Here is a 16,716-nt window from a genome sequence, read left to right on the forward strand (position 1 = left end):
ACATATGTGCATAGACTTTAAAATTGTATTGATGTTCCTGCAAAAGTACGTCATGCAGCTGCGATGTTTTGGTATACATACAGTCCTGATGTATTGTCGTTTATGATGGATATTTCCTGTTTAATATTTGTTCATGCTTAAACTAATTGTTTGTGAACAAACAGCATTTTAGAATCCAAATAAGGGCGAGCATTTTAAGTACAATGTAAAGTCACGTTCACTACAGACAACCTTATTTTTCAGGAAATGTTCACTATGCGATAGTGTCAAAACGATCTATAAAGGGCCATTAATGTTTTTATAAATTAGTGATATTCAATTAAATATGATCGAAATGCTCTGAGGTGGTCAAACAGGTCTCATTAAACAGACAAGGACGATTCTGGTTGAAGTAATCAGTCCGAGATGGGCAGTTTCGTATAGCGAGCTATGTAGCCTTTCCACTACTATTTTGAAATAAGCCTAAGGTCAATTTTGAAATGACGATGCTCAGGGCTCATCGTACAACGGTAGACAATTGTATGTATGTATTTCTTTTAGACCTTGCGGTCAAGGATAACCCGTGAAAGTGCAAGCACTTATTTCCAACGGGGTCCTTTGTTTTTGCTGAAGGGACATCACGCAGAAGAGACAGTGGCATGATACAAGGAAGTCCGGGTGCGATACCATAGCTCTGTTTCAAAGAGACCCCTTGGTTCTTTTACGTGCTCTGTGTAAAGCACCGATACACGGGGTACAACTTTCCGGGGTTAAACCAGTACTGAGTACACCATTTTTCCAAGCACTACCGATTAAATGCCAAGCGCCAGGCAAGGGAGCTACTTGTACCAACCTTTAACGTATTTCGGTAGGACGCGGTCAGGGATCGAACCCACGACCTCCCGCTCCGTAGGCGGACGCCTTCACCACTGGGCCACGGAGACGGTTTACGTTGGTCGGAAAATTTAGCGGACTGCCAATTGCTATCCGCAGCCAATGTTACAACATGTACTTACTGCCAATTTACCGCCGGTAAAATATATACATGGGTAAACTTGTCTATACAATTGGCTATCGGTTGAAATCTCAACCACGACCCATCGTTCTGCAGGCGGACACTACACGACTGTGTGGCTTTATACGACCATACCCCCAGCAGAGCTTTTACAAAATTGTCTTCTTACGGTTGTAAGCGGACCGTGCACGAGAATTTCGAGTAATCCCACTAGCCGATACATGGTATTTAGAAAGGCCATGATAATAATCTAATGTTTATCTTTCGGAAAATATTTCTATTTATCTATTAAACTTTTGAAGAAAACTCGTAATGTATCTATTACATAAACCGGCTCGCTAATAACGAAACAGTGTTTCAAAAACCTCTATATGTACATGTACATACTATTATCTGTCTAAGAATATACATGTAGAAACCATCATGCCGCGATACGCACCGCATACGACTCCGGCAAACCACTTAATTATCAAACAAATATGTTATGTCGATTTTGAAGTAAAGGAAAGATGCACAGTTTAAGACGACAATTTAGTATTTACAAACAGATACATATCGGGAAGAATTTCGTCCAGATTCCAAAACCCCTCATTTCCATTATACGTTCAAGACAAGCACAAACTTATTTGAAAAAAGAAAAAAAATGGCTTATGGTTAAAACCGTCAACGGACCAAGGGCTATGTTCTCGAAAATTCGGAGATGAAATAGTATTTTGAAATCCCGCGTAACTCATGTTCCGTCTAATTTAAAAATATGACAGGTTTCCACATCTGAAAAATAAGGCGTTATGTTAATAGTGGTAAGTAACCTTCCTTGCAATATTCACAAAAATTAATATCTTACACCAACTGCTACTTCCTTTTCCGGTGTAAACCCAACAAACCTGGTACATATTGGCATTACTTACAAATATTCGACTACATCCTCAGTCGTTGTGTACAATTTCAATATTAAATTTAATACTCAGTATCCTTATACTTTCTTTTAACTGATTAACCTCAGAGTGACTTTAGAATATTGGTTGTTAATAGTATACACATATGATTATTAAAAACATTTTAAGTGATGCTAAATTGTGGTCAGAAAACTGACTTAAACATCTCGGTCACTTGAAATTAAAGCCTTCTTAGCACGTCGTAGCACGTCGTAGTTAGTCTTTTTTGTTGCTGATCTTAAGAAAGAATTATTTCATGTTTAGGCTAAATGTCAACTTGATTTATAGTCTAAAATAATAGACGTGTTATACGGGATTCTTCCAATCCCTAACGTCTAAACGGGAATGTGCAAAAAACGGGGGTGTTTTAAAAATATTGAAATTGTTTTAAGTGAAGTATTTTATGGTTGAAATTGAACATAAAGAGTTAAATTCATATTTTACCATGTAAGTGAAATGTTATTTTGCACTAAACAAGCATTTAATGCATTAAAACAAGTTGTTTACCTCTCCAATAAAACGAAAGTTGACTGACACAAATAACAATTATGCGAAGGGGAACAACTCGATACAATCGTAATAACTCGGCCTCCTCCGACAAACCTTCGAGATAGACCTTGTTATACACTCGTAACAACTCGGCCATGTCCGAAATGTTCCGAGCGATTTAAAACTGTGCCCTGAAGCCTTGCAGGTGCCCTTCATGTATATATCGTTATGTTTTGACAGAATGAAATGAAGAAAAGCCGTCAAACTCATAATTATAAGTTGGATATTTTTTTGTGTGCGTACGGAACTAATATAAAATAACATTATCTGGTAATATTTCTTGTTTTTATGATATTTTATAGACGCTATATGCTTTAACCCGGAATCCTGATCGGAACAACTACCCACTTTTGATACTAAACAATTTGTACGTGAAGGATTTGCCATATCAAAAATCTAAAAAAAAATCCGTCAACGTACAATTATTTGGACTACTTGATTTAATGATCATAATTGACATTTAACTAGCAAGTCTCAAGTCCTTAAATCGTACCAAAACATTCTGCCTTAGAATATTTAAGCCATATAAGAATTTAAATAACAATTTTGCAAACCATTTCACTACTGCAAGTGTTTGTCTGCATTTGGAACTTTTTTCAGGCTGTCCGTAGATAACAAGTAACTGTTGTTTAAACAAACATCTATCTTTCAGGGCCACCAACATGAAGTTCAACAAAATGACGTCCTCTTCACGGAGGAAGAACAGGTTGCGCCATTTCAACGCACCCTCACATATCCGTAGGAAGCTCATGAGCTCTCCACTGTCTAAGGAGCTTAAACAAAAGTACAACGTCAGATCTATTCCCATCAGGAAAGATGATGAAGTACAGGTAATTGACGGTGATGTGTGATTATGTTGTAGATCTGCACATTATTTATGAATTTACTTATCTACTGTAAATCAACATGTTGAACAATATGTACATTTATAGCATATATTTGGGGAATTTGCATATGGGTCATCCTTATGCACCAGTCAATTGTAACCATTGCCCCCCAAGGTCCAGAGGTATACCGGGGATATCCAGGGAAGTGGGCCATGTTTTTACCTTCCCAAGGGCCCCGCAGTGCCGGGTGAATGTGGTGGTTTTGTATTCACGCCAAATAAAGTGGGGGAATGTGCCTTACTTAAGGGTCCCTGGGGTGCGGGGGCATTTGATGGGGATTTTGCCATCAGTTCGTCTCTGCAGGGCGGAGGTTTTACCTGGGATTAGCTGGCTGTTGAATGCTTAGAAAAATGTCAATGATATTTGATGACTGACCTGATCGCTCAGTGGTAGAGCCTGCTTTGGAAGTGAAAGGTCAACCCCAGAATGTGTCATGTTTTACAAAATAATTTGGTTAAACCCTTGAAATCTATTTCCCATGTATAGATGCTTTACAATGGGCTAGTAAAAGAACTAAGGTTTGTTAGTGGTCACCATGCTGGACAAGTGGGTTTTTTCTGGGTACTCCCATTTTTCCCCACAACACAAGACCACACTATTGCGCAACATCGTGCCAACGAGAGGGACTTTGTATAAGCTATCACAGCTTTCTTCACAAGTGTTGTAAAATATATAACGTTTAAACTAAAAGAACTAAGGGTTCTCTTCTAGAAGAGCTAGGGTATGGCACCTGATCTCCTTATATCTCCTACTATTTCTTCAACTCCGCCAGTGTCTAAATGTGAATTGCAGTCACTTCTATCTCATGTAGCTCATGGCATTTAAACACACTATGCTGTGTTTGCAGGATCGAGTCATATTGCACCAAATGGGCTACTTATCTGAAGTCTTATACATTCAGTGCTTATTTGTTTACTGAAAGTTACTTTCTTTTGTAATAGTATTTTCTAAGTGATGTCAAAATAGTGTGTCTTATCCGAGTTTCAATTTTAGGTTGTCCGTGGTCATTACAAAGGACAGCAAGTTGGAAAAGTTGTCTCCTGCTACCGAAAGAAGTTTGTCATTTATATTGAAAGAATACAGAGAGAAAAGGCTAATGGAGCTTCTGTCAATGTCGGCATCCATCCCTCCAAAGTGAGTGCAGTTTCTGTAAAAATCATACACCCTAATCTTTTACTAGTTTAAATGGATAGTGATTGTGTACATCTTCATCACTTGTATTGACTCTGCTTTTTCTTTCATCATTTGGCAAGTTTTGTTTGTCATTTATAATGTTTTTAATTATTTTGTGTACTGCAATTGGGCCAAAAAGTGTGCGAAATCAAATAATTTCTAATAGACTAGATCTGACGAATTTATTTTGAGTTTAAACTATTTATTGCTCTTTATGTTGTCTTTTCCTGACCAATTTATTCCCAAGTCTGAAACATACTTTTTCCTCAAATAAGTTATTAAAATTCCAGATTTGTTTGAATGCACACAATATCTAGAGGTTGATGCCAATTATTTTATTATTTTCAATGCATTATCATGTTAAACTCATTTGACTGTAATGATCAAAACAAAACAAAAACATGATATAGGTACAGATAAAATAATATTAGCAACATTTTCCACTTTTGTAACTGTGGTCTGGAGTTTCTGGTAACGTAGCTTAGTATAAATTTGATAGAAACATTTATAAGGCTCATATTTTTTATCTGTACTACCTAAATCGTATGCCTTTTTTTAGCATGAAAGTCAAATGAGTTGAAACATGATAACACCTAACATAAACAAAATTCTTCTGCATTAACCTATTATTTTTGCCTTTAACGAATAAGTTTGTGTACTCTTAAATAAAAATATTTTTTTGTAACATTTTTGCTTAGTTCTAGGCAAAATTGGATTTCTCAATCAAACTAAATGGCTGGGGAAAACACTGTATAAATACCCTATCTAGTGCCTAGATGTATTTGTGCTATGTCCATAGTCATGTTCTTTATCCAAATGAACATACCAGTACACATTTTTAGTTTGTTTTTCAATGCTCGCCTGCCATTGGTGTCCTCAACACAGTGCAAAAAGTTAAACCTTGGCAACAACTTAAAAGCCGCTCCAAGATATCCAAATGAAACTTGATACACATGTTTCCTGAAACATTCATTATCAGCCTTCTACAGTAAAGCCCATTACTCAGTCTGACTTAAATAATTTTCTAGGTGCATCTTTTATTCAACTGTTAATAATTAATAAATGAAACCCTGTTCCAAGTTTCAACTTAAGAGCCAAACCAAATAGATTCTACGTTTAGCATCGGGTTCCAGTTAAAAAGCCTACCTCTCAAGGAGGAAAACCCCCAATTTGCTTTGAAAAATACATTGCATCAGCCATCTTAGCGGATTTCACCTCAACAATTCAATGATAATGTCACAAATATGTAAGAAGTACTGCATATCCCATGTTTGTCCATGGAACTTAACCGGGTAAATTGGAAGTTAACAGCAATGTTGCTAACTTTAACATAGTTCTAGACAATCAGCCTATTGTCTTAAACACTGTTTTACTTCACTGATTTTGCTTTATTTTATCATTTCCAGCTCCTTAGATGTGTTTTGTTTTCATTCTATTTGTGTATTGTAATAGTTGTTTTTACCATTTGAATGTCAACAACCTACCTACTTGCCTGTTGAGTCTTAACCAGGATTATTTTGTCATGGCTTTATGATACTTCTCAGTGCTCCAGTTAAATGATATTAATATTAAAACATACAATTTTTTAATGATTTTACCAATGGACTATATAAACGGTACCTTAAACGGCGCCTACTTTGCGTTTATAAGGTCAAAAGGAGTATTTTTGCAGTTAAATTGATGGAAGTCTTTTAATTTTAAATTGTGCTTCTGGTGTTTGTAGGGCACCATACTCTTGCAGCTCATTAAAGTACAAATCAATTAAGACCCCCCCCCCCCCCCCTCGAAATTTCAATTATATAGGAAAAAAATAAGTGGGTGTATAGACATGCAACAATATACCGGTACTTGAAAAGGGTTCTTTTATTCATTACTGTATTCATTATACAATCCACCCCATATGACATTCTGAAACTAAACTAAAGGAAGTTTTTTCCCATTTAACAATTCACTTTTGTATTGAGTATTAAAGTACTTATTTATAATGCTTCAGGTATGTCCTGATTACTAAATTTTGTTATGTTGGGGGAAAACTCGCACGCCTTGAACTGTTCACTTTCACAAGATTGTAATTGACATTTGATGTCTCAATTATTGATTAAATGTGGAAGGATATAATTTAAACTCAAACTTGCACATGGAAAATCAGCTGTAATACTTTGATGCCAGTCCATCAGATCAGTACAATAATTTTGTAGCTGTGAATTGTTTCATAAGTTCATCAAAGTCGAAAAGGTTGAGTTTAAACTCAACAGTTTGATTTGTGAATTGTAATCATTCAATTTGCCAATATCAATATTAAGACAATCAAAACCTAATAATGGATTCTCACAGCAAAAAAAATGTAAAGGCTTCATGGACACACATTCCGCGCACATCATGGGAAAAAATATTGGATTTCTTTTACAACGCACTTACGTTGTCCTCGAAATTGAGCGATCCTGCTCCATTATATTCGTAAAAATTATAGCTGGTTTCTCAGAATCCTACAAGAGAGTCTAATAAAAATAAGCCAAAAAGAATTTTCTGATTTTACAAATTAAAGATAAGCTGAAGGTTAATTTACAATTGGTATAATCCGTTCTAAAGTGACACTCTTATTCAAAATCAATACATAACCATGTATAACAAACATAAATTTTGAGTGATAAATCTTTGACTACTTACTAAATAATGCATTTATGGAAAATATTAATTACTGATAACGAGATAGTAACCGTGAATTGAATGGTGTAAAGCGCAAAAATATTAAATGATAAGTGAATGCTAAAAGATTTAATGTGGTCTACTATAGTCTCATAAGCTAGAAATACCGTGATTTATGCTCATTTCTATCAAAGTAAACTCTGTATCCTTCATAAGAACCATTGTATTCGACATTTATTCATCCTTTTTGGATTATTAAAACAATATTATTTATTATAGTAAATTTTATTTGGGAGTAAGAGTGCATCTTTAAATCAATAAACTCAATTCCAGAAAGTCAAGCAACTGGGGACAGAAGCAAACTGATTTTTATATAGATATAAGTTCTGACTTGGCACTTAATCACTGATGTATGTTTCAGGTGGTGATAGTCAAGTTGAAGATGGATAAGGACCGCAAGAAGATTCTGGAGCGCAAAGCCAAGGCCAGACAGTCCGCTGACAAGGGCAAACACACAGAGGAGACCATCATGGAAACATCATAAATTAATATGTAATGCCCTAATAAAGAGAAAAAAAGCAGAACACTATTGTCTTTAAATGCAACAGGAATCATTGGGTAAAAAGTTTTATTAATGATTGCAACTACTCACTAAGGAATAACAGGGATAAGGTTAATCATCTTTAGCTAGTTGTGCTCCCTGAATGGATTTGAAGCCTTACCAGCCTGATATAGGTAAAAAATGCGTCATAAATTAATGATAAGTTAACAAATGGACACCTCTATAATTATTTAAATGATGCTTCTAGATGAGCAAATGCACCTGGATAAAGACTTGGCTTTGATATATATTTATCTTTATTGTCAATAGTGGTTACAGTTGGGTAATCAATCATTAAATCAAGAATGTTGTGCGGAATGTATTTGGGTCGGCCTCTAATTTGGTATGGGCATATCCAGGATAATCCTCATGCACAGGATGTTTTGAAGTAACTGCGAATTTCGTGTGTTATGGAATCGTTCCTTAATTGAAATTCAAAGGTCACGCATGTAAAAGGTCAAAGTTACCAGTAGCCAAACATTTCACAAAAGCCCTATTTAGATTCACACCACGAGAAGCGCAGCGCCCAACACGTCACAGAACAACTAGGATAAGCTTGGCGTGCATGCTTTATAAATGGCGGTATATCCGCTTGGGGGCCACATTTCAACCTCATTTTCATTCAACTACCAGTGTGCGTATGGATGAAATTTAGGTCAGTAGGTCAAAAGTTTGACAAACCTTGTTTACACGTGAAGCCAACTTTTTCCGCCCTTCGTCATGAAACGTGGTCAAAATGTTAACATCTATGTACTTCATTTTCCAGACAGTTTTAGTGTCCGATTAATAGAACACATGTTCGAAACAAATATTCTTATGTATTGTACTGAGATGAACAATTATATAAGTGTGTGTGTGTGTGGGGGGGGGTGTAGTAGGTACACCGATAACGGGATATACGGGGCAAAGGCAACCTTAATATGCTTTCCCAGATCATATCACCTAACATCGTAACATATATATCAAGTCGACAGCCTGTTAACATTGATTAATATATGCAACGGAATCCGGAGATGGGGTTACCGCTTGACCAGTCCTAGACTAATGGCGTTGCGTCATTCATTACTGTCCTATTTGATATCAATTCATGAAAAAAACTACTCCATTTATTGGCCATTTTAGTACTCTGCTAAGCAGAGGACGAAATTAGCACAAGACCAAAGCCATGCACTGGTAAAATGCATTCCGGGCTTGCTCAAATACTGCATTTTCTTAAGCAAGGCTTGTTGAAACGTTTTGATGCCAAGCCCTAGCCTAAGACCATCCAACATGATGCTTGTTTGTTTAGTTTGCTTGTCAAATAGTATTGTGATTTATTAATTTTCGTAATTTATTTTGGCTATACGCCCGTAGTAATAGTTGGTAAACATCGAGACAATCAACAACACTAGTTGCAAGCTTGTTTGATATCAATTGATTCTATTATAAAGAATGTCAATACAATTTTATTAGAATTCATGCGAATGGACACCAAACGTATAAGAGTCGCTCATGCCGGTCGATTGGCAGTGACTAATTGTGTATATCGAGGATGGAATATCGCGCACGTGCACATGGAGTTGCTATGGCTGCCTGTTCCTCAGAACGCTCCAACACGTTGGACAGGCCAAGGGAAGCACATGACCCTGGCGCGTGATCCTGAGTACGTGGTCCTGTGGGCTAGGACACATGGACGACGGCCGCCAGTCCACCGTCTCCGGAAACACCAGCTCTCCTGCGTACTGGAACACGTGACCTGATTTCACGTGGAAGCCATCCGCTGCGATCCCGAACGCGTGCATGTCGCCGAGAAGCGTTGCATCGTCAGTGTTTATGAGGGATTGTTGGAGCTTGCAGTTGATTGTTCTGCACGTAGTTCCGCTCAACGCGGTCAGGTTGCGTTCATGTTCTGATATATGGTCTTTCAACGCTCGACGAGATCGCTTGACTGCCGGCTTCCGCTTCCGGAGGCTACTCGTGCGACTGGGAACTGTCTCTGCAGAAATGTCACCTTTAGGTATGTCTATAACTTCATTACTCACTTTTTTGTCTTCGGCATCTCGGACGTCTGTCAAAATGTAAACAAGCGTACATTGTTTTTACAAATACAATAATTTAAAAAGCGCTTGTTCCGAGTTCACTAACATTGATATTTATAACATCAAAAAATACTCTTCAAGTCACTAGACAAAACTTTATTTTTGAAGTAAACGGCTCGTTTTATTAAACATTCGAAATCAAAGTATTCATACCACTTTTGGTATGTTTCGTTTACACATAGAATACAACATAAAATACCTTTTTTATTCATCATTCCGACGGCGGAGGTCTCCGTAGTCATCGTAAAGAGACGTAATAAGGTGGTAGTAATGATCAGTATCTCCCCTTGCGTGACAAACCTAGCGTATGACGTCACATACCAGTACGTTACGTTACGCGCAACTTAGCGAAGCTTAAACGCAATATTCCTTTATATTAATGTAAATTGAAGGAAAATACATATGTTATCATCCACAGCGCTCCGAACAGAAAGATTGTTTACTTACGAATGTGGCGGCAGAAGGCAATGCTGTCTGATCATCGACTATTGTATCCAATGTAATTTAATTGTGATACAATAACGTGTAATTAATTTATTAGATTTATACGATTAAGTATATATTCATTTATTCCATAAGAAAAAAAGTGTCTGAGGATCCAAGTTTCACCTATGATAAGCGGACGCAGACTCTTATGGTCAATTAACAAATAAACGTCTTATACTTTAAACCCAGCGTAAAGTTGCCAAAACCGCCGATAATCATTGACTTAGGCGTTATCATGACTACTTGTTATAATCAATGTACAACCATCGTCAGGGTTGCCCCTAGCGATTTCGTTGTGGAAGTAATTAATGCACCAGTCAATTGTAACCACGCCCCCCGGGTCCGGGGGAAAAGCGGGGACTATGACTTTCTGTCCAGCCAAGCCCGGGCTAAATCCCCGCCCTGCGGGGACCAACTGCAAGTAAACCCCCCCCGCTAAATGCCCCCGCTCCCCAGGGACCCTAAGTAAGGCCCAATTCCCTGCTATATTGGGCGCGAAGACAAAACCACCGCATTCACCCGGCACTGCGGGGCCACCTGGAAAGTAAAAACACGTCCTATTTTCCCGGCTATCCCCGGTATACCCCGGACCTGGGGGGTCGTGGTTACAATTGACTGGTGCATAATATGTATTGCACCCACATTTTTAAGTATATAATTATATGAATGGTTGTGTAATTTCAATCACGAGGATACTTAGTGACGTAGTTGCTTCGTATCATGTTGTCAATGGCAACGTTCAATAACTAGTGTGTGGTATACGTGGATACAGTTGTAATTTATCGGCATGGAAACAAACGAAAAGCTGAAAAATGGTTTAAGTCGTGGATGCAGGCCCAATAGATGCAGAGATATGGCCCCAAAAGTGTATTAGCCAGAGTGATGAAACTTTACAAGAATGTTAAGCAGTATGAAATATACACCTGGGGGTCAAGCCTCGAGGCCAATGTCACTGTTACCAAAAGCAGAAGAAAATGTATTTCACTTTAAATATATCTTTGGTTCAAAATAAAAGATAATGTTACACTATGGTATGTTGGTATATTTCAAATGGAAAGTTGTAAGTGCGTTTTAGTCAGTACCCCACATATGGAAGAAAACACATTAATGGCTGTTGCGTTTATGACAAGGCTGGAAATGGGGGCATCTGTGTCCTATGGAGACGTCGCATGGGTTTTAGTCCGTATACAGATGGTGTATACCCAGCACGTTAGTTTATGATAGTTTGTTTGTTTTGCTAAGGAAACTATTTTGTGTGTGTTTCGATTGGTGATTGATAAGGCCGATGAATAAGTAAGGAAAACGAGGGGAGCAGCAATACCAGGGAAGAGTTCTGCAGTAGCTACGGCAACGACACTACTGTGCCGTTGTTATTTTTTACGACTTGAATGTAATTTGGTGTTGAATATTTTCTTTTTCATTTTCTTGCTAACGTTAAATTATGTATATAACTGTGCTATTTGGAATATTTATTTCTCATTGATATAGCTGTTTGTTGTAATTGGCCCGGTTGTTGGAACATTCGTTACAACATAACGATTAAGTTAATCGTTAAATTGACGATAATCGCAATATTTTCGTAAAATCCCTTCGTTAAGTTGATTTTGCTAAATTTCGGTTGTTGAAAATTTTAACAATAACGAAATCGTTAAATCAGTCGTTATTAAGTTAACGAAATATTTAAAGTACCTCCATATGTACTTTAAATTTTAACAAATCAGCTGACCGAAACCAAAATGGCTGCCGTTGTTGGATTTTGGTAAATGTTGGAAGGAAAAATAGAAAACTCAAAGCTTCCAATCTTAACGAAATGCTAAACGACGAAGAATTGAGAAGCAGATATAGGTTTGGCAAAAGAGGAATAAATTGTTTATGCCAGTGGCTGAAATATTACCTCATTGGAGATATAATTGTCATGTCAAAAGTATTGAAAAAAATAAACAAGTGACACCACAAGTTACTTCACAGGTCTTGATTATTATAAATCCGTCCGACTGATGAAATTAAAGTTGTCTCGCACCTCGATTAGCACCTCATTAAAGAATTTACTAATGAAATCAGAAGCTTCAATACTCGTTTCAGATTTTTTTCATATACATGTAAACTAATTCAGTCTTTCTTCATTCCATTACTGTTTTTCATATCATAAAATAACTTCAAATATAAATAAAATATAGGGTACGAAATGACTATCCAAAGGGTACGAAATGACCAAAAATTGAAGGGTACGAAATGGTCAGGGTACGAAATGACTAGTTCCCACGGCGTTGGGGTGGTAGTAGGGAGCGAGTGTCACCAGCTACGATGTAATAGATAACAATCAGATATGAACAGTTTGCAAAACATCCCTATTGAAATTTAATTGAAACCCATATATAATAATAATTCAGATATTTGTTTCTGTGTTACAATTCCTCATTTTCATGTAACGCAAAGACGTAAAAATCGAGTTTTACCAACATGGATTTTTCAGCTTTTTAATGTCCGTCTTTTAAAAGATGGAAAACGTTGTTTGCCTTGATTCCGTGTTAAGTACGGATAACATTGCTGGTTCTACTTTTGTGACCAGCATTCTCCTAAATTTGCCAATTTTGAGCTCAGTTATTGTCACTGAATTAACCACACTAAGATGGTTTATTTATAAACGCTTTATCGGTTCTTCATCATGTTATAAAAATAATTGAAAACAAAACAACCTGGTATAGAACGATACAAAACATTTTATTCTCAAGCATAAGAGTGTATAATATAAATAACATTTGTTAATATATGTAAACCGTGCCCTGACATAATGCATCACACATACACGTGCAAGGGCCCTATATTCGACATTTCATAAGATCAACATTGTTTGCAGTGGAAGAATATGATGGATTTTGGTTTGCGACGTTCGAAGAAGACGGGTCATATACATGTAGGTTTGCATACTTTCATAGGTCTGTCGTTCATTTGGTCTATATACCATGTCTTGTGATTGTACATCCGGGGGGATATGGTCCTAGGGGCTAATGTCTGGGGGGGGGGGGCAATCATCCGGGGCGGATATCATCCTACACTCGAAAATATGTATTCACTGGGAAATTGTAGAAAATGATGAGTATTACCTATGTAAAAGCTGAGGTATCAAAATTATCACTTTGCATTCACATGTAAGTAAATGTACAAAAAAATGTACATGCATAAATCAATGCAATGTCAAGAAACACAATAAAAACCTTGTGACAGTTGAAATGATGGCAAAAATCATGTATTTACAAACAATCAAGTGTATATGAACAATCACAAATATAGTCAGTTATTAATAACTGCAAGGTTATCAGTTTTAAAAATGAGAATAAAACAAATATATGGTTCTACATTTAGGTAGAAATGGCAACAATCGAGCAAATTTACAAATCAGATTATCTAAGAAGAAATAAAAATGTATGTATATATTAGTAAATTTACTATTGGTTTTGCATATATGAACTTGACACAATACTTTACTCCATAAAATATCATTACAAAAATGAAACACTTAGTGCAATACACTATGAACAATCACTAATACAGTAATTTGCAAAGGTATTAAGCTAAAAAAGAACAACAAACGATAGATACATTTAGATATATGATAAAAATGGCTAATTATGTATTTACTGATGTACAAATTTAAGAAACAAACAAATCACTTATGTACATGAACATGTATTTTACAATATAATGTATTCCATGAAACTCTAATAGCACAAGAGCCGTCCTAAGACAGCGCGCTCGACTACGCCGCTTTGACTTAGAATACAATAACGATGTAATAATACCAAGTTTGGTCTCTTTATGTCAAACCTAACTAAAATTATTCGATACATAAGGTGACGTTGATGCTGCCCTCCCACCAGCCGCCCAAACAATGACGCAAGTCATTTAAAAAACTTGATTTCCCATTATGAAAATGTGGTTAAGAATATACAAATATGCCTTTCAAAGGAAATTAAAAAAAAATAAAATATATATATAATTCAAGGGCCATAGTTTGTATTTAGGCTTAAAACGGAGTTATGTTTCTTGTTGTAAGATGGTCGTAAATAATTTTGAATTTTATTAAGTGCATTTAATGAACGGTATAGAAGTTTTTTTTATTAAAATCCCAACTTGCCCTTAACTTTTACTTGCCTAAAACTTTAACCTAAGTCAATCAGGGGCCATAACTTGTATTAAGGATATGGAGTTATGTAACCTCATTGGGTGATGGTCCTGAACAATTGTGTGAAGTATTAAGTCAATTGAATGAAGGGTATAGAAGTTATTAAACAATATCCCAACCTGCCCTAAAACTTTAACCTGAGTTCCATAGTCAATCAGGGGCCATAATTTGTATAAAATATAATATGGAGTTATCTTACCTCATTATGTGATGGCTCTGAACATCTGTGTGAAGTATTAAGTCAATTCAATGAATGGTATTGGAATTTTAAGTGAAAATCCCAACTTGCCCTAAAACTTTAACCGGCCTAAAACTTTAACCTAAGTCAATCAGGGCCCATAACTTGTATTTAGGATAATATGGAGTTATGTAACCTCATTGTGTGATGGTCCTGAACAACTGTGTGAAGTATTAAGTCAATTAAACAAAGGATATAGAAGTTATTAATAAATATTCCAACTTGCCCTAAAACTTTAACCTAAGTTCCATAGTCAATCAGGGGCCATAATCTGTGTAAAGAATGATATGGAGTTATCTAACCTCATCATGTGATGGCCCTGAACAACTGCGTGAAGTATTAAGTCAATTGAATGTAGGGTATTGGACTTATAAGTGAAAATCCCAACTTGCCCTAAAACTTTAACCAGACGCCGACGCCGACGCTAGGGCGAGTAGTATAGCCTACCTATTCTTCGAATAGTCGAGCTAAGAATGTAACATCCAGTGCAAAAGTAAATAAATAGTTGCAACATTCACATGGCGAATCCGTGGTCTAGTGATAACACACTTGACTGTCAATCCAGGGGTTACAGGTTCTATTCCCTGCCTCAACACTAAATAAAAATACTTATCGTCTTCCAGGAGGGACGTTAAATGGGGATCCCGTGTGACAGTGCTATACACTGGTGCACATTCAAGAACCAGGGTAGCTCTAACCAGGGTTACATTCTGTCTGTGCACTATGCTCCAAAGAAACCTCATATCACTAACAGTATAAATAAACTTATACACAGCACTGCAAGCTCTACCTTGCTCATTAGTTTCTTCATAATTATGCAAGTACATGTGTAAGCATAAATTCGACAACTACAAAAGTATATAGAAACAATAAACAACAGATAACACTTTAAACAAAGTCAAAAATGTATGTAAATATTAAAGAATGTGTATATAAAGATATGTGTCAGAGTGTATATTAATAACAATAATTTGAGCTTGAAAATTTAACAACAGTATTGCCAGTGAAAAATATCACAGATATTTGTACAACAGACAAACATTATCATAGTTTTAAAATTAAATAATAGACTTCTTCCCCCCTGCCAAAAAGATAAACCTCTCTTTCTAAAAAACCTTTTCAAACCAAAGAAGAGATTCGATTTTAAAGTTTGGTAAGGATAGAACAGATTATTTTTATCACAGATTCTCAAATCATGTCATGAAAGAACTTTTTCGTTTTCAAGTGACAACCAAAATAGTTTCTTCCAATTCAAATAATGTACAGCCTTTTAGATTTCTTGGTGTCTTCATGGTTTTTGTAAATGGTCATTTTGAGTGGATGACATGACAGTTCCCGACCTTTTGTTACTACATGACAACACAAGATTTGCTAGCTTTCCCAGTTTTCTCTTTCCTCTGATTGGTGAAAGTCAAGGCCATGGCCTCAACTTGTGGACCAAGATTCAGCTGCTTGACTTTCCCTTCCAATAAATCCTGCAGACTTTTATTTGGTTGTAAAATCGCCAAATCAGCTATCCCTTCTGGAATGAACGCTACACACCTTCCGCCGGTTGCTATGTCAACGGCCTTTACCTGACAGTTGGCCTGGAAGGTTGCTATGGAAACGGCTCTAGCAAAATCCCATAGAATCACTTGCTTATCTCTTGAAATCGTAACCAGGAACTGACCAGTTTCGTCGAACTTCATATCATTGACAAAGTCAAGGTGTCGTGCTAACTTGTACCTGTAAATAAAATTGTTCTTACATTACATTAAACTATTTGCACACATTAGAAATACATGTTATAGCCGATAATGTCTAATTACTTTCAAAACCTGAACTTCCTGATTTTCGTTAATCTTCACATGTTTACAAGGGAAAAAAAATACATTATAAAAGTTTCAAATAAAATCTATTTGCAACTACCTTCCATAACTATATATATAAGTGTTTATCAAATAAAA

The 16,716-nt window shown here is 36.4% G+C and overlaps 2 protein-coding genes across 3 annotated transcripts in view; one reads left to right on the plus strand and one right to left on the minus strand.

Moving 5' to 3' along the window:
• The first annotated feature begins 1,802 nt into the window (after positions 1 to 1,802).
• Positions 1,803 to 7,768, plus strand: LOC128210335 (60S ribosomal protein L26-like). The gene is made up of 4 exons (XM_052914618.1): positions 1,803 to 1,881; positions 3,131 to 3,308; positions 4,359 to 4,499; positions 7,606 to 7,768. The coding sequence occupies exons 2-4, from the start codon at positions 3,141 to 3,143 to the stop codon at positions 7,726 to 7,728; spliced, it is 432 nt and encodes a 143-aa protein (XP_052770578.1). The 5' UTR covers positions 1,803 to 1,881; positions 3,131 to 3,140; the 3' UTR covers positions 7,729 to 7,768.
• A 5,281-nt stretch (positions 7,769 to 13,049) lies between these two features.
• Positions 13,050 to 16,716, minus strand: part of LOC128212382 (uncharacterized) — a 31,132-nt gene continuing 27,465 nt past the window's right edge. For both annotated transcript variants that reach the window (XM_052917817.1, XM_052917818.1), the window contains exon 24: positions 13,050 to 16,495. In XM_052917817.1, coding sequence (XP_052773777.1) covers positions 16,120 to 16,495 — 376 coding nt within the window. In that variant the 3' untranslated portion in view covers positions 13,050 to 16,119. The remainder of the gene's footprint in view (positions 16,496 to 16,716) is intronic.

The sequence above is a fragment of the Mya arenaria genome, chromosome 12, assembly GCF_026914265.1.
Source record: "Mya arenaria isolate MELC-2E11 chromosome 12, ASM2691426v1".
NCBI lineage: Eukaryota > Metazoa > Mollusca > Bivalvia > Myida > Myidae > Mya > Mya arenaria.